Consider the following 24977-nt stretch of genomic DNA (forward strand, 5'->3'; position numbering starts at 1 on the left):
CAATCAGCAACATTGTTAGAATAATTTCACCATGCAAAAATATTAGGGTGAATTATTTGCTAAACTCCATTCTGATTGGTGATTAAAGTGAAAATATCATGTCATTGACCAATCAGAGGCAATGTTAGATCGCCAGGGGGTTAATGATTTTGATATTTCTTGGTGTTAATTTTTACATTAGGCCAAAAAAAATCGTTTGATTGTCCTCGTCCGACTGACCCTCATCTGGAAAATCTGGGAAAAAAAGTTTCTACTCTAAACAAAAAAAAACCTAATTATGAAAAATCAAGAAAAAGATTTTATGTTTTCAACATTTTTTACATTTTGAAAAGTTTTTCAAACAGGTTCTTCAGTAGTGAAATATCAAAATTCACACCTACTTGGCCAATTTATTACCTAATTAGGCCTATACATGTTTTGGCTATGATCTTTCAAAACTGTATCTTTAAAAAAAAAAAATCTGAGCAATCGACCCTACCCCTTCTATGGACAATCAAAAATTTGTTTTGCCTTATGGAAATGAATAATTGAAATATTGCTACCACTTACTTCCATTAACTCCTTTCTGTTTCAATGGGTCCTTTTGGGGAGCTTCATTGTCGTAATCCGTTGTGCCTTCCTCTATCTGCTTGGGATTACCTCCACCTGCAATAGACATTTTATACCAATATTAACACTCTCCACCAAAATTCAACAATTTCAGAGTTGTGCATTTGCATGACCATATTTTCAGGAAGAAAAATAGATTAAAATGAGTGCAAACATTAAGCCCTGTATTGGTTCAGTATAGTTCTTTTAAAATGTCTAAGAATTGTAACAAGAGCACCACTGGTGCTGTAGCTCATTTGTTATGGGTTATGGTCAGGAATACCATGCGTAGCTATGTATAGCCATGCATAGATATGTATAGCCATGCATAGCTATGCATAGCCATGCATAGTTATGTATAGCCATGCATAGCTATGTATAGTCATGCATAGTATAGCCATGCATAGTTATGTATAGCCATGCATAGCTATGTATAGCCATGCATAGATATGTATAGCCATGCATAGCTATGTATAGCCATGGATAGCTATGTATAGCCATGGATAGCTATGTATGGCCATGTATAGCCATATGTAACCATGTCATGGCCATGTATAGCCATTTATAGCTATGTATACAGGGCTGCCAACTTTGAAAAACACATTTCAGTATTCTCAAAATCACCATAGTGCTGTGATCAAGCACAAATCAGCATTTTGAAAATATACTTACGGTTCTCAAGATATTTATTTATTCAAGGCATTTATTTATTTGTACCTTTTGCTTGTTGAGTATCCTTTGATTTGATTTTGTTTAATACAGTTTTGTTTGTATATTTAATGTCTTGGATGCACCATCGGATAGATGAGTGCCACTGATGTAAAAGCAATTTCCAAATAAAAACTTGAAACTTAAAAACTACAACACTTTCATGGTAAATGGCATGCATAGCTATGTATAGCCATGCATAGTTATGTATAGTTATGTATAGCCATGCATAGCTATATGTATAGCCATGCATAGCTATGTATAGCCATGCATAGCTATGTATAGCCATGCATAGCTATGTATAGCCATGCATAGCTATGTATAGCCATGCATAGCTATGTATAGCCATGCATAGCTATGTATAGCCATGGATAGCTATGTATGGCCATGTATAGCCATGCATAGCTATGTATAGCCATATGTAACCATGTCATAGCCATGTATAGCCATGTATAACTATGTATACAGGGCTACCAACTTTGAAAAAACACATTTCAGTATTCTCAAACCTCAAAATCACCATAGTGCTGTGATCAAGCATAAATCAGCATTTTGAAAATATACTTGCAGTTCTCAAGATATTTATTTATTCAAGGCATTTATTTATTTGTACCTTTTGCTTGTCGAGTATAGCCATGCATAGCTATGTATAGCCATGCATAGCTAGCCATGCATAGCTATGTATAGCCATGGATAGCTATGTATGGCCATGTATAGCCATGCATAGCTATGTATAGCCATATGTAACCATGTCATAGCCATGTATAGCCATGTATAACTATGTATACAGGGCTACCAACTTTGAAAAAACACATTTCAGTATTCTCAAACCTCAAAATCACCATAGTGCTGTGATCAAGCACAAATCAGCATTTTGAAAATATATACTTGCGGTTCTCAAGATATTTATTTATTCAAGGCATTTATTTATTTGTACCTTTTGCTTGTCGAGTATAGCCATGCATAGCTATGTATAGCCATGCATAGCTATGTATAGCCATGCATAGCTATGTATAGCCATGGGTAGCTATGTATGGCCATGGGTAGCTATGTATGGCCATGTATAGCCATGTATAGCTATGTATAGCCATATGTAACCATGTCATAGCCATGTATAGCCATATATAGCCATGTATAGCCATGTATAACAATGTATACAGGGCTACCAACTTTGAAAAAACACATTTCAGTATTCTCAAACCTCAAAATCACCATAGTGTTGTGATCAAGCACAAATCAGCATTTTGAAAATATACTTGCGGTTCTCAAGATATTTATTTATTCAAGGCATTAATTTATTTGTACCTTTTGCTTGTCGGGTATCCTTTGATTTTATTTTGTTTAATACAGTTTTGTTTGTATATTTAATGTCTTGGATGCACCATCGGATAGATGAGTGCCACTGATGTAAAAGCAATTTCCAAATAAAAACTTGAAACTTAAAAACTACAACACTTTCATGGTAAATGGCATGCATAGCTACAGTACAACACTTTCATGGTAAATGAAATAAATTTAAATAAATAAAATTTTGCACACACATCTAATTTTCCTGCCTTCATATTTCAAACAAGTGCTCCCTTCAATCTTCAGAACAGGGAAAGGCCACTAGCCTAGTGTTTACCCCCAGCACTTCCCTGTTCAGACTTTCTGTTTGTCTGTTTTGTAATGTCAGAGAAGGGTTGTCATGGTCCCATATACTGATATACTAGGCCAGTGCCAGTCAAAAGGACATTTCACCTTGATTAAATGTTTACATAACTAATTGGGTCAAGATGTGTCATATAAAGTGTAAATGAGTGAGATGTTTGTTCATAGACAGGGTTGCCAACCAACAATTTGGTAGCCCAATTAATTCAGATTTGGGAGAATTTGAGACACTATTTGCTCATGGCTCGTGCACAGAAGTAAGGGCCTATAGACAGCACAAGCCCAATTGGTGCTAAAAGCAACACTGAAAAGCAGACATTGTAGCCGCACTGAAACAGTAAAGTTCAACAATCTCTTTTACAAATACGCACGATCAAGGAGTTTGTACAGTGTTTGTAATATGAAAAGCACCACAAACAGTCTACATAGGAGACTATTCCATGAAATTAGGTAAAACTTTTCGTAAGAAAATGCTCCAAAAATGGTACTTTCCGTCCGAATTTTTTTAGCTAAATAAGTAACAATCATGAACCATCATGCAAAGATCGCCGCCTCAAATTACCAGATCCATTGCTCAAACGATGTAGCAAGAGAAAGAAAAAAACATACAGAAAAATAGACCATGCCTAGAGATCATTGTGCTAACACAATGAGCTAAAAACTACAATTTTTGCCAAATTTTGTTTGGAACTAACTTTAAATTATGTGCTTGATCAAAGTCTGGCTTTTGTGTTTATTATTACGCTTGAGACTCTATTGTACGAATACATGTGTTAGTTTGGTGTTTTTTTTTTTTTTTTTTTTTTTTTTTGGTTGTAGCCTTATTTTTTGAATAACATTTTTGATGAAATAAGGCCATATACATGTACAATGCACACCGTCGACGTCCTATACGATAAATATAAATTTAATACTCCGTTGGTGAGCGACGGGCGAGTGGTAGTGAGCGACAGGCGAGTAGTATTTCACTGAACGCAAGAAAAGGAGTTCTATCTGATTGGCTAGCAATCGATCGCTTAGGTCGCTCAGTAGTCAACTACAAACTCATGCATTCAATTCGATTGAAATCGATTATTCTATTATTGACGAAGATAAAGAGCGTGATAGTGTGTCAATAATGTACATTGTATTGCACCTGGTTTTGCCAGCATTCCTTTATAAAATAATTTTCTCAAAGAGTTGAATATTATCAAAATTTTTACAGCGGATTTCAAATGTTTTACATCAAAATTGCAGTTAAACATATCCACAGCAAAATACCGGTCCTCACTAATTAGTACATTTAATTTCCAGTTAGTACATTTAAACGAAACCTGTGATTTACGTGACAACAAATAAAATTTTCTTACAATAGAAATATCACATGGGATACTGATATGGTAGGCCGCAACCGCCACAACGTGGAGCTGCTACGCGTAGCTGACTTTTTGTTCCGTGGAGCCAAATTGACCAATCATGTTAGAGTTTTTCATTACTCGGAGGTAAAACTGACCAATCAAGTACGACTTACTCATTACGTGAAGCGAATTTAGTCATTAAGAATTTGCCAGACGAGCTTCACGTAGTTGCAAGATATCCTCGGTCACGATAGTTAAGATTCAAAAAGTAATTTATGAAAAGTACGAACCGACACAAGAAACTCACTGCAGTATTGTACACAACTATATAGCTAGGCAGAGTGGTGGTAAACCATGCACACAATTCTGCGATCTGCAGTGTATCGCCGGGAGCTGATTTGTACATCTTGTGCGGCGTGGCCTGCGGAATTCGACCTTCAGCAAACCAGTTCGGATTTACTTTATATACTAGGCCTAGTAGTAGGCCATACATACTGTAGTTACGGTACTGCCCGTTTTCCTATACACAATACTCAGTGCGCTCACCATTGACGCGTGACCTAGTGTATGTTAGAAGTATTATGCCATTGCCTATATGAGCGTCACTGTGTAAAAAATAACCAGTCAATATTTAAAGTATTCTCTGAAATTCTAGAAAATATAGTTTTGTAACATTTCCTAAATTTTAGCTAATTTAGGTGTTTGGAAATATTGGTACTTTTGTGTTTTAGGAAGGATATGTAAACGACAGATAACACCAAAAAATATGAACAAATTATTTCTAAACTGTGTTAAGTCTGCAAACCATTATGCTTCTCATTTTCAAGAACGCTGGTTAACAATAAGCAGACTATTGTCTCATTTCGTAAACAAAAGCCCAGACAGTATTGTTACTTTTGCGTTAAGCTTTATAATCATTCACCCAACTGAAACTATAATACCAGCTCATTGTTCATTGCACAGGTAAAACAGACACAAGTGCAGTGTGTATTTAACCAGAGAAGATCTGATGTAACATAGTTGAGCTGTTTTCATTGAGTGTTATCTTGGTTTAATAGCTTTTAATGGGGTTTAAGTCCTTCAAAGGTCATGGTGAATTCTACTGTAGACATGACTGCATCATGATTATTTTAAAGTCAACAACATTCAACAATATGATCACCGTGATAGTATGACAGTATCAGTACCGTGGGTGTCAGTGATCCTGGCCTGACACAGTAGACAAACAAACAAACACGCCACACACATGGCACATGCATGCAAGGTAACATTGACTATACACTAATCAAACAATGGTATTGATCCTGTACAACTGTTTGTGGTTTATTTACATTCGATTCATTTAAAATCCACATAGTAAACATTAATTTTGGCAAGAGTTTTCTCTCTCTGGAACGATGATGCATCAACTGGCTCCGCGTAATGAAAAGATCTAACATGATTGGTCAATTTAGCTCCGCGAAGCGAAAAGTAAGCTACGCGTAGCAGCTCCACGTTGTGGCGGTTACTGCCAGCCATATATTGATCCTGCGAAAATCGTAAAACATAGGATAGAAACAGTGTGGCCGGCTCTCAAAATCTCAAATTGTATGCATAGCCTGAGTCGCACGGCCTATCTCGAACAAAATAGCTCAAAATCACCATGCGTAGTTGTTGAAAAACGTGAGGATTTATCGTACTACCACGGCAATTTTTAACACGAAGATATAGGGATGATGACGGTGTGCAATGTATATTATACATGTATATGACTTTTTGACTATGAAGCCATTCTTAGTAAAAAATTGTAGATAAAGCCATATATTTTCGACTAATTCTCTCAAAAATAGTTGACAAAAACAGGGCATAAAATTACCCTTGAGCAAACATACCTGGCTTATTTGGGTATGAAGGCACATTTGTTGGCCACTGTGGTAGGATTGCAGTTGGTCCTGCACCTGGTCTGGCTGTCACACCTGGAATAATAACAAGAAAATATAACAAGAAAATATTTATGTCAACAGTTTATGGAAGAGTGTGGCTCAATGGTAACGGTGCATTTTGCTGCATGAGGTTCCGGGCTGGATTCCCAGCACTGGTGATTTGCTGGGAAATTGAGGGAGAAAAAAGTCAGAAAGATAGCAACATCTGTAGATTAAATTCTGACTTTGCTGCTCTCCCCATGGTTAATTTAGAATTGGGTAAATGAATCATGAAAGTACTCTATTGGGCTATACCTGTACATGTATCTAGCACCGGATCTAGCAGTCAGTTTTGGCGCGATCTGTCCTCGTGTTCAAATAGACCCCAGCGGAAATAAGATTAATAAGAGAGCCTTTTTGAGTTATTCAGTGTTGTCAAACCCAAACAAATCAAAAGGCTGTGGCTGTCGTGTACAGGGAAAATGCATTATGGGAAGGGAATGTAAAATTATGAGTCATTTCAAATTGCATGTACCTTGGGTCCACAGTACATGTAGGTGCCATATTGTTTACTAGCTAGGCACATTCTTACATGATAATATTGATGTTGTAATACTTTGATACAATGTGTTGTAATACTTAGATACAAAAATACATTTGTTGACCATTTCACAATTATAACGGAATATTCTGTAGCAATATGGACGTGATTGAACTGCAAATTAACCCTATGAGAACTACCTGCCGATTGGCCAAAATGAATATTGTGTGAAATGCTGTTAGATGACCAGTATAGTAAGAGGGTTAACATGTTCTTCCAAAGAAACTTGCTCTTTTCAATGAATTTGTTCAAAGGTAAACAGTGATTGTTGAGGTATAAGTGGCATTCCTAGGAATACATACCATCGCATGGCGGGGTTGGTACAAGTCTTTCTTTGATCACTGGTATTGAAAGTGGTATTCCTGGGAATACTTCAGCTGAAACGTTTCCTCCCAGCCGTACCCCGCCTGGTACTGGTGTCATCCGGACGGTAATTGTAAGCGAATCTGAAAGGATTAAAGTAACAAAAATAACAAACTAAAGTTTTAGGATTAAAAAATTAAGTTTAAGTTTCAATGTAATGCTTAAGAATACAAACCCATGTGTTTTAAGTGTAGTTAAAGCATATAGGTTCAATATGCTTAAGAAAAAGTACAAGCTTTCAAAGTAATCAGAAAAAGAACGTTCAAAGCACTACATACCGTATTGTGTCCAATTAACACCTCGAGAGCGTGACATTTTTCAAAACGGGAACATTTAAAGTAATCACAACATTATGTAAGAAAAATTATTTTCAAGCACGAATCATATGGTTTTATTTAAAACAAACTCATAGTGACCATAAAAACGAATAAAAACATCTGTCTCTCAACACGCGATATTCAAAATTCCCGGGCGCCGAAATTGTCGAGTGCAATGATATCCCAGTATTACAATGAAAGCTGACGACAACTGAACACAAATAACCATTACGTCATTCAACTTTTTCGGAGCAGGAATTTTGAGTATCGCGTGTTGAGGGCCGACTCTTTTTATTCGTTTTTATGGTCAACATGAGTTTGTTTTAGCTAAAACCATGTGATTCGTGCTTGATAATTATTTTTCTAAAATATAAGGCAAGATGTTATGATTGCCGGAGACTCCCTTTAAGTCGCAAACAATGACACACATACTTCTTGGTTCAATTGAAGATGACAGTGCCATGACAAACACCAAGTTATCATGGTTATCAGCAAATACTAAAATACTAAAATAACAAAAAACAAAGAAACAGCGCATTGGTTTATAGTGCACTATGCACAGGCACAATGCCTAGATGTTGATCCACAAGCCTCAGCACACTGTACAGGTTGTCGCTGACCACTATGGCCCCACATCATTCCATAAACCATTTAACAACAAATCAGGGACTTTGCTGCTTCAAGAGCGCACACCCTAGACGTTCCACAAATAACCATCGCAACCAGGGATCAGCTCCCTGAGTTTCGTACGGGTTGCAATGAGACAATTAGCAGTAAGTTCCTTGCCCAGGGGAATTTCAAGCTAACTCAATTTTCCAGGGTTCGAACCCGCAATCTCTCGCACCATAGTCGAACGCCTTATCAATTGAGCTAACTTGACTGCTGATTAAAATAACATTTTAAAGTGCATTTTCATGCAAGAATGTGATTTATTTAGTTCTTCAAATGGACATTCTACTATAATTTGGCAATGAGCTGGATCGGAAGTTTAATCCATGTAATTTTTTGCGTATTAGACATGCATGCAGCATATTTTGGTTTTAAGTTCACTCATATGGCATAGAAATTTCTGCATTTTAGTCACTTTTTCATTTCAAAATTACGGAGGCGGCGTTCATGAGGGCGGGCGTTTATTTTAGAAACAATACGGTACATAGTCTGTGGACAGAATGCACACTGTCGTAAGTACAGTAGAATGTAATACCTGCCATTTGCAACATTTCAATCAATGTACTTACTTTTTTACCAATAACACAAGAAGAACCCAAACTACATGTAAAGGTGATATACATGTATTAGGTAAACTTTTAGGACATCAAGAAAGTAATATAGAACATCAACAATTTAAAATGAGGGGGTTGTTCTGAAAAAATAGGTGTTCATAAGGCAGCTATTACATTCTACTGCACTTACGATAGCCTTGCATTCTGCCCACAACCCCCACCCTTTTTTTGGCTAAATCCAGGAAAATATTGGACTATTCCAGTTGAAACAACGGAAACCCTTGTGGAAGACATGACCTTAATCTCCTACAACTGGACTCCATTTGAAATTTACACCCCCCCCCCCTCAGAGCTATAGGGTCAGCGGAGTAGCTCAATAACAATTTTTCATACCAGTAACAAGCACCCTGCTTGTGCCTTCTGTGATATTTTGAGCATAATGGAAATTAGCTTCAGCTGAGTCCACAGTCACTAGTAGGGTTATTGGTTTGGCACAGTGGAATAACTCCATGTATAATTGGTAGTTATTTGTCTGCAAAACAAAATAGAAATACTTATAGTGTGCAAAAAATATAAACACTTATTTGACAGACACTTAAACTATTTTATTCCTTTTTGAGAAAAATAAAAGTAAAATTGCATTATGAATTGATGATGAAAAAGTGTATGGTTACAGGATGTCTTCAATTCAGAGTGGTTGTCTAGCTTGCAATAGAATGCCAAAGTCTAGGATGGTATCGCTTGCAAATATCAAAAAGCTTTAATTTGTGACTATTTTTGCATTTTTCTCAAAAAATAATAACACACTGGTAACAAAAGTTATGTATATTATAGGGGCAAGGAATGCAGTTACTACACTTTCAGTGACTCAAGACAAGCGGTATGTTATTTATGATAAAAAAAGAGGTACCATTACAATGTACCTCATTTCTTAATGAACCACTTGTCTTGTAATTGGATTCCTTGACCCTATAATATACATAACTTTTGTTACCAGTGTGTAGTTATTTTTTGAGAAAAATGCAAAATTAGTCACAAAATTTATCAGGGGGTGTAGTACCACCTTAAGCCCCTCCATCCACAAACCACTTGAGGGTTAGGGCATTGAACATACCAACCTACATATATACACCCCAACCCCACATCCGCACACCCACCATCATACCCATACAATTGATATTAGTGTGACATCTATACCACCTGTATCCAGACACAACCACATACCCCTACATGTACTTAGTATACAGATATTAACTGTCTATGAGTGAAAGATGGATTGTGCCATTCCATGAGCCGGAACGGCGAGTGGAATGGAACAATCCATCTTTCACCTCGTGATTATATTTCGACTATTACACAAATTTAAGACAGTTAATATTTGTTTTATATCACTCGTACATAAATTCTATTACTAAATACAATTTAAGGTAGGAAATACATTTTTTCATCAACAAAACATCATGTTTTGCTGTGATATACTTCACAATTTGGGGTCCACCCCATAACTAAAGCGGCGAGTCTTAGAGTCAGCGCACGGCTTGGCGCACTACGGCAAAGCACATGATGGTACAAACTATCACACAGAGAGGCTGATGGTAAAAATGATAACTGGTAATCAACCAATGAACTGTCCAGAATTTATGTATGAGTGATATAATATGGAATGAGATAATGTGTATTCATCTGATTTTGTGCTATGCAATAAGGGATCTAACCCCCATATGTCTAACTAATGCCTTTAGCGCCCTCTAGGGGGTTATATAGCCCTATTTGCATAGAAAGAAAATTGGGGATATCCACATATCCACACATACACCCCCACACACCCCACCACACTGCATGCCCAGTTATACCCATACAATTGATGTTTGTGTAACATTATATTAAAACCTGTATCCAGACACTGTAACCACACCCCTTCCCACCCCTAAATGTAAACCACCTCACACACCCACCCCATAACACCTGCCCCCCCCCCCATCATACCAACCTACCTCATATATAGCATGGCACGTCATCCCCATACAATTGGCATTTGTGTTACACCAATCAAACCCATAGCCTGGTACAACTGTCTTTGTCATTCCTTGCTCTATCTCACTCCAGGCATTACACTCTGCATCCATCCCTGTCATAGGTGGTTTACACACCCCACCCCACCCCATCACACACACCCCACCCCACACATACACCCCCATCATACCAGCCTACCTCATATATAGCGTGGCACGTCATCCCCATACAATTGACATTTGTGTTACACCAATCAAACCCATAGCCTGGTACAACTGTCTTTGTCATTCCTTGTTCTATCTCACTCCAGGCATTACACTCTGCATCCATCCCTGTCATAGGTGGTTTACACACCCCACCCCACCCCATCACACACACCCCACCCCACACATACACCCCCATCATACCAGCCTACCTCATATATAGCATGGCACGTCATCCCCATACAATTGGCATTTGTGTTACACCAATCAAACCCATAGCCTGGTACAACTGTCTTTGTCATTCCTTGTTCTATCTCACTCCAGGCATTACACTCTGCATCCATCCCTGTCATAGGTGGTTTACACACCCCACCCCACCCCATCACACACACCCCACCCCACACATACACCCCCATCATACCAACCTACCTCATATATAGCATGGCACGTCATCCCCATACAATTGGCATTTGTGTTACACCAATCAAACCCATAGCCTGGTACAACTGTCTTTGTCATTCCTTGTTCTATCTCACTCCAGGCATTACACTCTGCATCCATCCCTGTCATAGGTGGTTTACACACCCCACCCCACCCCATCACACACACCCCACCCCCCACACATACACCCCCATCATACCAACCTACCTCATATATAGCATGGCACGTCATCCCCATACAATTGACATTTGTGTTACACCAATCAAACCCATAGCCTGGTACAACTGTCTTTGTCATTCCTTGTTCTATCTCACTCCAGGCATTACACTCTGCATCCATCCCTGTCATAGGTGGTTTACTGCGTGCAGACTGAGGCAGAGGTGCACCAGGTGTAGGCAAAGGCTCATCTGCAAATGAAATGCTGTAAGGTTAATACTTTAGCCCATAGACTTAAACATGAAGAGTCCCTTGTTTTGAGACATCTTATCAAAATATCAAGAGCTATCCCAAGAACCACTGAACCAATACTAGGCTTGTTTGTACTCATTTTAATGCATTTTTCATACTGATTCCAAATATGGCCATGAAAATGTACAATTATGAAATTTTTGAACTTTTGACTTTTTAATCTGCAGCCCTTGCCCAGTCAAAATAAAATAACAATTTTAGGTAAAAATTCCCATTTTTTTTCTAAATAATTTGTATATATTTTAGCATGAGGGCTCAAATATGTGATTGGGACAAGTACAATGATTTCACTTACTACATGGTGGTATAGGCACTGGTTGATTTGTTAACAGTGGTGCTGAATAACACTCTGCCTGAGGATTCAAATACGTCATTGGGGCAATACAGATGTCAATTTTAACCTGAAACAAAACAAATATATGAATAAATCAATCACCTGTCACAGTCTCTACTTAATATGACAATGAGCTATTCCAGTTAAAACTGTACACCCCCTATGGAAGACATTAACCTTAATCTCTCACACAGGGAGTGTAGATTTCAAATGGAGTCACCCATTCAGGTAATTCTATTTGAAATTCACACTCCCTGTGTGGAAGATTAAGGCCATGTCTTTCATAGGGTGTGTGTGGATTTCAACTGGAATAGCACAACGCATGTGTTCCTTATATGAGGTCACTGGATATAAGGGTCTGTGTACTAATTATGTCATGTTCCTAGGGTATAACTAGGACCTAGAGAAAATCCATGTTAAGCCATTTACATTTGAAAAACAAAATCAAATTTTAAGTTGAAAATAATTGACAAGTAATTAACATGATGCTTATAAATGACATACAATATACTGGATGTACAATGGCTTCATTTGAGCATGGAATATCGTGGAAATCTGACACTTCTCAGTGCAGAAAAATGCAGAATTTTGCCTGTAACATGGAATTTGAGGAAGCAAAATGCGGATTCACCCAGGCCCTATACCGCAAACGCACATGGGCTCCTTTGCATTGGGGTAAATTTCATGTACAAATAGAGCGCTCCCTCATCTGAAAATCCCAACAAGAAGTTAGAGTACATGCCCTTATTTGCTGGTGAGATTTTTACAGGAGGGCACTTTTAGATTGTGCCTAAAATTCCAGTTAGGTCAAGGCAGCCCATAGCGCCATTAGGTGAATGTTTACGGTAGTTTGTTTGGTTTATAATTGGTGAAAATTATTTGGTTTTTGCTTGCATCAATGAAGTTCCAACTTACACTCGCGTTAATTCACATAAGCGTGCACCAGTCACACATTACTCAACACACATCTTAGCGCTGCACCCAACTGTGTTATGGGAAGTTATTGTGCATGAAGTGTCATACTGGATGAAGCTGAAGGCTGAACCCAGTTTGACACTGAGTGCACAATAACTTCCCGTAAAATACCAATACTGAACCTAATAACAAATTTATCATACCACTAAGTCATTCTAAATATTGAAATAATTAAGTTTTTAAACATTTTAATTATTGCAAAAAATGAAAAACATTAAAAAATTGGATGACTGTTCCATGTATAGCATATCGAGTACATTTTAAGCACCTGGTATACGCGAATCTCCTTTACATGCATATCTCGCTGTTTGCGCATATCGTGCCTATGCATCACGCTTTTATTGACCTAGATATAAAGCGTAAATACGCACTCACTGACTAGATAAATAAATAAATATAGATATTTATATAGCGCTTTATGCCGTAAACAGCCTCAAAGTGCTTTACATTTATTCCGCCGTCATTAGAATATGTCGGAAACACGTTTGCAGCCTACAAGTGGCGCAGGGTCCATCAGTACAACGACTGTGACTACCCCTAACAGCTTCCCATTGCACCTGGGCGGGGTGAGGCAAGCGAGGCAAAGCGCCTTGCCCAAGGGCGCAACACGGTGGTGGGACGGGGAATCAAACCCATGCGTGTCGAGCAAGCTCGCAGATTATGAGTCCAAGGCGCGAAGGCCTTAACCACTGAGCCAACGTGCCCTGTTAAAAAAATAAATGTTAACAAAAATATATCCCGATAACGGTGTTCTTTGATGTTTCCCTTAGTGGTATGAATATATTTCACTTGATAGAAAAATATATTCTTCAATTTTAAAGAAAAATATTTCTAGAAGTTTTCTTGAAGAAAAAAATATTCCTGCACTTGGCAATATATTTGTCTATCTTGTGCAATATATTCTTGTATTACACTCAAAGGCATTCAATATTATAAATACCTACCATGCCATTGATTCTATACATTGAGTGAATGTTCTTAGTCATCCAGTAGTTTCAAACAGAGTTTTGGAATTAAATCTGATACTGGTACTTTTTGCAAGTTTTGTGACGTTGCGTCTGGACGTGACCAGCCCGTCAGTTGCCTGATGAAGTCTGGTGATTCCAGATGCAACGTCGCAATAGTTGCAAAAAGTAAGTTGCAGTATTAGATTTAATTCCAAAACTCTGATTCTATACATTATTACTTACTGATGTATCTATCGCGTCTAGATTGAGGGAGGGACTCATGGTAACTGTCAGATTAGCTGTAGTCCCTGGCGGTAACCCTGCACTTCCTGCAAACAGAAAATAAATAGCAATCATGATGCTGTACCAGACAGTTTGAATCACTGTTATTTGTATCACAACAAGCACTAGGATCCATAACATGCTCATCTATCAGGGGCACAGTTCTTTAACCAATACATTATTTGTACATTTATTGAATGACCTTTGAAAATTTGGGTACAAAAACTCATACTCTGCAACTTGGTGTCAAATTTTGCCCTATGGTTGTTAATTGAGGTTATTGAACTATATCATTGGGATGAGGCCATTGTGGTCCATAGTGAAGGTATGTGTAAAGGTAAACATTTCATGCCCGAATAAAGACTTTGTGAAATTTTGCATTTTATTAAGTTTGGCCCATGATTGGTGTAAAATACAGAAGATACACTAGGTAGTATTTGGTTGCTTCTTTCCTTTTTCCTTCCCCTTTATTTCCCTTTTTTTTCTTTGCCTTTCTGATTTTGTCTTTCAATTTTTCTTCAGGGACTCAACACCCCACTGGCTACGTACACCACTTTGGGGATAAACCATGCACATACAGCTTCTCCCAATACCCATATATACACCACCTCGGGTGGAGAGGGGCAAAAGAGGTGAAGGGCCTTGCACAATAATAGGGCATTAGTCAAGATAATCACATTCCATGGATTTATTGCATTTAGGTCGAGTGTCATAGGTTTAAGACCTAAATGCTATAACTCCATGGCAAGTGTGATTATTATCTTGACAAATGCATTTGCACGAGTGTGATTATCCATCATATACTCCAGTATATCATGATAAAACAATAGAGAGACTGCGATTTCCAAATGTACATATCGAATGCCTGTGCAATCTATTAACAATCAATCACTTTCCTGTGACAGGATTTTGAATAGATTGCATGGGCGTTTGATACCCATGTTTGGAAATCGCAATCTCTATTAGTATTATATGTCACTGATGTAATTAATTGCTGCATTGATTATTTTAGTTAGAACATTTAGAAAAAAATATCTTTAAATAAAATGCTTTTGAATCAAAGTGTATGGCAAAGCTGCTCTCTAACATTTTCAAAAAGGAAGTCTCTGGCAATCACAACATTCATTATGCCTTTAAAACTAGCTCATATAGATTATAAAAAAACTAATAAAAACAGCCGTTTCTCAAGACGCGATATATTCAAAACTTTCTGGTGTAATGACGTCATGGTTACTTGTGCTCAATTGCCGTCAGCCTTCATTGTATACTGAGAAATCATTGCACTAGACAATTACGGCGCCCGGGAATTTTGAATATCACATGTTGAGAGATGGATGTTTTTTATTATGATGGTCAATATGACTTTGTTTTAAATAAAACCATGTGATTTGTGCTTGATAATTATTATTCTTACATATAGGCATAATGTTTTGATTACTGGAGACTTCCTTTAAAGCTCTAACTGATATACATTGTTAAAAATCCTCAATGGTGGCAACAATACTTACTGACAGGCACTGTGTCTGAGTGTGTGAATCTATGTATGTAAGTGAGGCTGGCCGAGTTGCTTAAGAGAGTGACTGTGTAAGAGATGGGGTTTTCACAGCTGTTGACTACCAAGGTTGCATTCAAATCGTATTCCTGGAATAAAATATAAAAAGAATGAAACTTTATAAATGTGAAATTAAAACATACTTGAACCCTGGGAATATGATTATTTTATACTATTTTTCATCTTGTCGGGTCGAGGCAGGGACTTCAGGACGTCAGTGCGCATTTCATGGGGAACAGTTTCAAATTGTGAGCGTCATCACCAAAGGGGGGCACTCAACTTCAATTTTGGTAGGGTATGCGGCAGAGAAGGCCTAACTTTGGGAACTAAGAACTGATTATGGGGCAAAATAGAGGCATGATGAACTGAAATTTCAACATTTGAGGGCTCTATAGTGAACTTAAATTTGGCCAAATTATAGACTGGAGCTAAAATGTTTTTTTCCAAATTTGAGCAAAAGAGCTACAATTGTCAGAGTTTGAAGCTCAATGAACTGGAGCATGATCAAAATGTGAGTCTTAAGGAACTTGCTGGAGAGCCTGACAAAGGGACCCTTAACCACTTCACATACCCGCATACCACCTTTATAAGCGAGAGCCCTCCGGGGTTAGCTCAAAGCGCAGATATGCACACACATCTGTTTAAAGATGCCGAATAGATGCGCTCTTGACACAGCTACCTCAATGTGTTGATGTCAATGCCTCGATAAGAAAACAAATTGATGTGTGAATGCAAGAAAGTACGTGGTATGTCAACTCTATGTGCAATATACGGCTGCCTCATGTTACATTTTGAAATTACATTTGCAGAAGAATCCAAAAACTTGACAAAAATGTTAATATCATTATAGGCTTGAGTTTGATTGTCATTAACATGATCAAAGTTAGTCCTGGGAGCATCTTCAAGAGCTCTCAAGTCCCACTATACCTTCAAATTTAACACCTTAACAGTGCTACATATTTTGAATGGCAAAAGGCAGGTACTGCACATGCAACTTTCTTGTACTCCTATGACAAAATAGTATACCCTGTCACTAGTATCCACATGCTCATCTATCTGGCCTCAGTTGTTTAACCCCAATACATTTGCACATTCATTGAATGACCTTTGAAAATTTGAGTACAAAAACTCATACTCTGCAACCTCAGGTCAAATTTTGCACTCTGATTGTTTAATTGATGTTATTGAACTATGCCATTGGGATGAGGCTATTTTGGTCCATAGTGTGTATAAAGCATATCAACTTTGAAGAATCAGGCTCATGGGCTTGATTATCTCCTGAGTAAAACAGAACAAAAGAAATTTGTGTCAAATTTTACAACAAACAGTATATTATTATAGGACAAACTCTACATTCAATTTTATTTTAAGGGGCTGTATTTTAAATTCCCAAACAGCATGCCAAAAAATGCTTGCCCCCCTTGGCCTGCCAAAAATCACTTCCACCCCTCTCAGCCTGCCAAAAAATCACTTGCCCCCCCTCCCCTCTTCTCGGCCTGCCAAAAAGTCTTTGTCTCCCCTTTGCACATCCAAATATTGGGATTCCAATTTGCAAACCTTAAATGGTCTAGATATATATTGCAAGCACAGAGAGCAGGAAAATGTGCACATTTAAGTGTCTGCGAACTGTTTGAATATGTGCCAAAAATTGCCCCCCACTTGGCTTGCCAAAAATGCTAGCCCCTCCCACATTGGCCAAAAATTTCTTGGCTCCCGAATTTTATCCTCCCCCAATTACTGCACAGCCCCTAAACTCACAGCAGAACATATTCACACATTCTAGCTATATGTGTGTCCTGTAAAAACAATATATGAAGGAAATAATTAGCTTTAAAAATACTAGAACGTTAGGCTATTCCAGTTGAAATCCATACCCCTGTGGAAGACATGACCTTAATCTCTCACACAGGGGGTGTTGATTTCAAATGGAGTCATTCAGGTAACCCCATTTGATATTCACGCTCCCTGAGTGGGAGATTAAGGTCATGTCTCCATAGGGGGTGTATGGATTTCAACTGGAATACTCCAATTCTTATCTGTCTTGAGAAGTCATATGACCCTTTCCTGTAAAAATTCAAAAAGTTCAAAAACCGGTGTCAAGTTTCTTGCCTAGAACCTGTCAGATACTGTGATAAAGAAAGGAAAAAGGCGGAGAAGAGGGCTGATCTTTTTACAGATGGCAGGCCAAGATGGCAGGCGGGGAAGTCAATAACCAGTACTTCCTATATTTTGCTGCAAAATTTGATTTTCAACTCAAGATGTGTGAAAGAAAAATTGTTTATAAAAATAACAACATGCTGTACCTCGTTATTTTCAGTATACCATCCAATTCTAAAAAAGGTTGAGGTTTTTGTATGATCAGAAACCAGTGGTGGCATCACGGGGTGGGGTGGTGGGGGGGGGGGCATGGGGGGAAAATGCCCGGGGTCACACCCTTTGTGGCCTGTACACCATCCGCGATAATGAAAAACGCGTAAAAGGGCAGTTTTTGTGGGTAGGCATGATACGCGCGTAACGTGTTTAGGGTGTCAAAAACATGAAATATTGGAAAAAAGGGTAGCAAAATTGCAATTGCTAATACGCAGAAATGAAATTTAGGGTATGAAATTTGATGCAAGGAAGAAAATCTGTGTTTAGGGTATCGTTTTAGCCAAGGGTTAAATCCTTGTTTAGGGTGCTTTTCAAAAGTTGATTATCGCGGATGGTGTACAGGCCACAATGGGAGTGACCCCGGAAAATGCCCCAGACATAATTCTTGCCCCCAAAAAAAAAAGCCAAAATTATGACAATTTCCACTTTTTGCAGTAATTTTGTTCAAAATTTGACGAATCCCCCCTGAAATTCACTTTTCCCCCTAACAATCTCCCACCCACTGCTGGTTACATGTTTGTTGGCAAAAAAATTTCTTGCAGATTTCTTTGCTTACCAAAAATATCATCAAATCGGTATAAATTATGTTCTCATACAGCAAAAAGGTGGCCTTTGCAATCAATGAAACATCCTTGCACATGGTCATCTTGATTTCTTGAAATGGACCTTCACTTTCGCTGCAAGGTATGATCCATAAACTACTACCTGAATGTAGGTGCCATTATTTCCTAATGAATTCTTATCTGACAATCAGGTCTAAAATGATTCATAAGTATAGCATTGACTCATAAATGTTGACATTTTTGGACAAACTAATTGACCACAAGCGTGCGGACAACCCGCCCTTTTATGCTCTGCATGATTGACTTTACGTGTGCGAATCGATACTGCGACCAGCAAAATACGCACTTACATCAAACTTCAGGTGAATCATAGTAGTGTGTCCTGAATCTGTGAATACTGTGCTACGTACAATGTACGCCATTTGAAATCAACACTCCCACTGTATAAGATTTAGCTAAAAGTCTTCCACAGGAGTATCAATTTCAAATAGAATAGAAAATTGGGTAACTTCTATTTGAAATACGCATGTTCCAGTTGTGGAAGATATTATAGCCATAGGCCTAGGCCTATATATATGTAGATTAAGGGGTTTCAAATAAATCAACCTTGTTGGCATTTATACAGCGTCTTTCATGTGTATCAAAGTGATTTACATTTATTCCACTGTCGTTACAATATGTCAGCTGCCATACAATACCCAAGGCTTGCTCACAACTTTGAGTGGCACTCAATGGACAATAACATTCATATAACAGCTCCCCATTTCACCCCTGAGTAGAGAGAGCCAAGTGAGGTAAAGCACTAGCTTGCCCTGAAGTGCATGATGGCACAGCCATGGCTCGAACTCGCAATATTCCTCCAATTGCAAGGCAGAGCCCGTACCGCTGCGCCACTGTACCCCTGTCATGTTAGAGATCCTAGTGAGGCTAACCTTTCTAGTAGCGGATACATTTAATACCATCTCACTTTCTAGATAGCTGTGTGTTTTCTAATTTTAGACATGGAAACAAGAAATCTCGACCACTTAAGCAACTTATTTGTGACGTGATGAAATCACTCAGTAACCAACCAGGTAAAACCAAACACCTTATATCCTCCCCATGTAAGCCTGGGGCTATTATCCACTCATGCGTCACTAGCTCATGTAATAAATGTGTACCATCATGCATTGCAATATGATTGCATGATTGCATACGGGGGCACATCAAAAATTTTGGTGGGTATGTTCCCCCGGAATTTTGAGGTGGTGGGTTTTTGAGAGCTGACGGTGTACCGGTAAAAGGGGGGTCTTTCGGAGCTGCGAACAAGTAAAATGGAGGCTCTTGGAGCTGCAAACAGTCAAAATCAATGGTCTTTCTTGGCTTTTTGGTTGAAAATCGCCTGGAAAAAAACATGAGGAATGAGCAATTTTGCGGTCTTTTATAGGGCTGAAATTATCAAAATTATCCTCTATTTTGGTCAAATGTCTTTCGGGGGTCTTAGCTTTTGGAGCTGCGGAATCCCAAAAGGGGGATTTTTCCGGGGGAAAATACCCATATGGTCATTTGTGTTAAGTACGTCCTAAGGGGATTGCATTTGACAATGGGAGTTTCTTGCTTGATGCCTGGTGGGTGGAGGGCTCAAAAGACAGCATGATTTGCATATATTTGTGTGGCTGATGTATATTGGATAATAGCCTACTCATTAGGTCCATACACACTCTATGGATGACAGGATCTTAATCTTCCATATGCCTTTCTACAGGGAGTGTGAATTTGATGGAAAAGGCCCATTCAGTGATCCCAGCAAAAGTGTAAAATATAAAAATTGTGTAAGAATTTCCTAAAAGTGAAGGATAAGTCATTGAAATTGTCATTACTAGGAACTTTTGAAATGAACAAATTTGCAAACAAAACAAGAAAACAGCAGTATTGACAAAATAATATTTTTGCCTAAGTTAATATTTTCCACAAAGATTTTCTGAAGGCAAAAACTTATTGTAAACTTGTAAAAAATTCAAAAATAAAAGGCATGAATTTTCATTACTCACTAGGAACTGGAATGTGTCATATCAAATTCAAAACAATTTTTAAGAATTTGATGAGACAAAAAACATGTTGAATGATTTATTCACAGTTCTGCTGACTGTTTGAGCTTCCTGTGTTACTTTTTAATGATAGCTGACCATATGAATTTCTTCTAATTTTGTCCAGTTTATGCCAGCAAAACCCACACCCTGGCTGAATAATATACCAGGCTTTAGTACTACTCTTCTGACTACTAGTCCAGCCTTATTTGAGTACCTCAACCAAAATGCAAGACACTATCATGTAACCCCAGTGCATCATGGGATATCTTCACTACCGCTTCTTGTCATGTGTTCACTGATATCACAAGATATTACTCAGAAGTATTAATGGTAACCATGGGAACCAATGTGAAGACAGCTTGTTTTGAAATGAAACTTATTTAAAGAAGATTTTGGAACTATCTTCAACAGAGGGAGTATAAATGAAATGAGCATATTAGCTCATGGGGGGGTCATACATTTTGAGGTGGTAGGTCTTTGGGAGATGACAACACACCAGTAAAGGGGTCTTTTTGGAGCTGCAAACAGGTAATAAAAAGATGGGGGGTATTTTTTGGAGCATTCTTGGCTTGAAAATTGCCTGAAAAAACAACAACAAAAATAGAAATGTGAGGAATCGATTTAGAGGTCTTTTGCTGAAAATGAAGGGTCTTTCAAATCACTGTTTTGGTCAAATACATGTGTCTTTCAGAGCTACGCGGTCCAAAAACAGGGGTCTTTATGTATGTTCAGTTGTGTCGAGTGCCCCCCAGCCAACTGAAATTTTTGATATTTAACAGTCCTCACAGTAAGCTTTCTAAATCTAATGATATGTACTTAAAGTGTATGCAGCTGGGATGAAAAGCCGACTATCAATTGAAAATTTTGACCTTTCGTATTGAAGATGTAGATTTTTCCCAAAACACCAAAAAAATTAGGTCTTTTTGGGAAAAAAATCCATATCTTCCATACGAAAGGTCAAAATGTTCAATTGATCGCTGGCTTGTCATTCCAGCTACATACACTTTAAGACTATATCATTCGATTTATACAATTTACTTTGAGGACTATTTTAAATATCAAAAATATCAATTTTTTTAATTATTTGCCATTAAATGTGTATTACATTGCGAATTTCCAAAAATCAAAATTATTTGATATCAGTGGGACATCCCTCATTTTCAGAATGCAATCAGATATGTCTGATGTACTCTCATGTCCAACAAAAATACTGTCCAATGGCTCATACCCCACCCCTTAATTCCCATCACAACTTGAATCAAAGCAAATCTAGTACTTACTATTCTACCCTTGAACTTCAAAGTGCAATTAGTATTATACTATTATTACTATATATAGGTCATATATGAGCTTCACTGGCTGCCTTTAGAATTTCGGATTCAGTATAAGTTAGCTGCTCTTGCTTTTCGGCATTTTGAAGATACATTACCAACTTATCTGTCTGCTACGCTCTGCACGTACAAACCAGCTCGATCACTTCGATCTTCTACTGAAAGATTATTGAAATCTCCCCGTGTTAATCTGAAATCGGCTGGTGAACGCTCCTTTCATTTCGCTGTTCGGCTGTTTGGAATTCGCCCAAACAGCGCCTCCGTAATACACATTCGCAAACTCAATTCAAAAAGCAACTTAAAACTCATGTAGGCCCTATTTCTTCATGCTTTTCCGGATTCAAATATGTAACTTGTTTGTCTTTATTGTTTGTGCGCCTTTGAGTTCTTTTGAAGATTGTGCGCCTACTAAGAACCCTCTATTATTATTATTATTATTAGGCAAAAAAAAAAAAGGTTCGTCTCAAAGCTTGCGCGCGCGTTTGTAAAATCGCACGATTTGAAGAAAAAAGAAATGCAGAATTTTTTTTAGTTTTTTCCAGAAAAAATCGGTGAAAATCCGAATAAAAAAAAAAAAAAAATCGCATTTCGCATTTGTTTTTAAATTTCTTGTGAGCTTTGAGACAAACTTTTTTTTTTTGGCCTTATTATACTTCAGGTATTTCCTATGAGAATAAATATTATCACTGAATTCCTCCTTTAATTTATTCCAATGATTGGATTATCAAACAGAGCCAAACCATTTTCACATGTGATGAATGATATTTGTATTACTTAGTTTTGTCAAGTCACCCAATAGTTGAAAAGTTACAAGATTTGATGACAACTTTTTTTCAAGTTACATATTAATAGAATTTGACTGATATCACCTGTAATCAAATCCACACATATAAATGCATCAAACTTTGATATAACTTCCGTGTTTTCATGGTTTTCCTCTTTCAGGACGTCAAACTTGTCACATGGTTTTCCTCATTGGGTGATCACGAGAGGCCATATCTGTATTAAAGTGCACCTTCCATGATCTGCATCAAGTGTAGCAGGCATGATCTTGTCAGCTTTACAGTGTACAGGTGTTACACACGGGAGGCCAGATCTGCATCAATGTGCATCAATGTATACTACTCTGATCTGCACCAAGTATATAGCAACTGTCTACACATGCACCATTATCCGCATCTTGGAAATGATCACATAGTCAGTGAGCGTGTCACATGCAAGTGTGTCACAGTGCATGGGTGTGTACTCATGTTGTGATGTTATATGAGTAGTCCACATTGATCCGCATCTAATTTGATTGACAGTGACGTCAGATGCGATTTAGTCTTTTTATCTGTCTTTCATTATAGCACTAATGATGTAATATGTTTTGACCTGCAGTTTTCATAATGTGATTTAGCACACTGTGCAATGCATTATGGGAAGGCGTTGTGTCCTGATGTGGTCTTTCATCATCGGGATCTAATATCATGAAATAATATCAACAATGACATGCAATACATGACAGTTTGGCTGTTATTTATATCAGTTTTAAATAAGCACTGTGTATGTTTCAGATACAAGTAGTTTATCTGATACACAGTTTGTCTGGATATCAGAAGTGATGAAGAAAATGAATTAATTTTAACCCTGTGAAAACTACCTGCTGATTGGCTACAAAAAGACAATTTTGATACATTGAGCCAATCAGCAACATGGTAAGAATAGCGGTAGGGCTGAAGAAGCTTAATGAGTACTAAACTCAACCAATAAAGTATCGAAACGATTATAGATGGTTAGATATTTCGGAAACTGAAATATATAGCAAAAACTTCTTTAATGTATATAAAGCGCAGCTTTCTCCTGCGCATTTTGATACCTCTTTTGTTGCTCTACGATATCATTTGGTTGAGTTATCAAGTCAGATTTTGAAAGTTGTACTTAGCTCCTATTCAAGCCAAATGCTTTCTTCGTGTACACACACGTGCACAAAATCAAGACAAAGGACACCGATGTGCTCTGTTTACTTAACCATGAACTTTACTTTATTTTACTCCTTCGACTTCCAACTTCAATACTTGCTACCCTTTACTTATCTCTGTCTTATCTCATGAACTCTTTCTGCTGACATCTCAATACTTGGTGTGCCCACCATCAATGTCTATCACTGCCTGGATTCGTCGTCGAACGCATTAGGCTTGAATAGGAGCTAAGTGCAACTTTCAAAAGCCACTCAAGGGCCCATAACTCAACCAAATGCTACCGTAGAGCAACAAAAGAGGTATCAAATTGCGCAGGAGAAAACTGCGCTTTATATATTTCAGTTCCCGATATATCTGACCATCTGCAATCGTTTCGATACTTTATTGGTTGAGTTTATTTCCTCTTTACAAAATAACTCAAGAACCATATAGGACCTACAAGAGTATTGAATTCGTCTACACACTCGCTATGAAATGATCAATGCAACTTTTGCCAAAGCTCACAACCACTCACAAGATGCTGTGAACTACCAAATCGCAACAGTTTAAAATAGTTGCTAGCCTTAAATTTCCAAATAGAGACAGAAACATTAATTTCCTGACATGATTAGAAATATCCAAGGTCAAAAGTCATGTTTGATTCCCTCACACTTATTTTATACAATATTTTAAAAGATTTCCCCAAACCAAGCAGGCTCAGCTTATATTCCAGTTAAAATCTCAAAATAGAATCAAATATCTTTAATTTCCTGGCACAGGCAGTCACAATATCATTACAAG

At 37.8% G+C, this 24977-nt stretch overlaps 1 protein-coding gene across 1 annotated transcript in view; it reads right to left on the bottom strand.

The window, feature by feature from the left end:
• Window positions 1-538: 538 nt before the first annotated feature.
• The window catches only part of LOC140143051 (uncharacterized), a 64061-nt gene continuing 39622 nt past the window's right edge, over window positions 539-24977 (bottom strand). Inside the window, exons 7-15 of the mRNA XM_072165095.1 lie at window positions 15860-15992; window positions 14313-14398; window positions 12109-12214; window positions 11553-11752; window positions 9082-9220; window positions 7898-7963; window positions 7088-7231; window positions 6155-6238; window positions 539-645 (exon numbers count right to left, since the gene is read on the bottom strand). Of these exons, the coding sequence (XP_072021196.1) occupies window positions 539-645; window positions 6155-6238; window positions 7088-7231; window positions 7898-7963; window positions 9082-9220; window positions 11553-11752; window positions 12109-12214; window positions 14313-14398; window positions 15860-15992 (1065 nt within the window). The remainder of the gene's footprint in view (window positions 646-6154; window positions 6239-7087; window positions 7232-7897; window positions 7964-9081; window positions 9221-11552; window positions 11753-12108; window positions 12215-14312; window positions 14399-15859; window positions 15993-24977) is intronic.

Source organism: Amphiura filiformis, chromosome 20 (assembly GCF_039555335.1).
Source record: "Amphiura filiformis chromosome 20, Afil_fr2py, whole genome shotgun sequence".
Lineage (NCBI taxonomy): Eukaryota > Metazoa > Echinodermata > Ophiuroidea > Amphilepidida > Amphiuridae > Amphiura > Amphiura filiformis.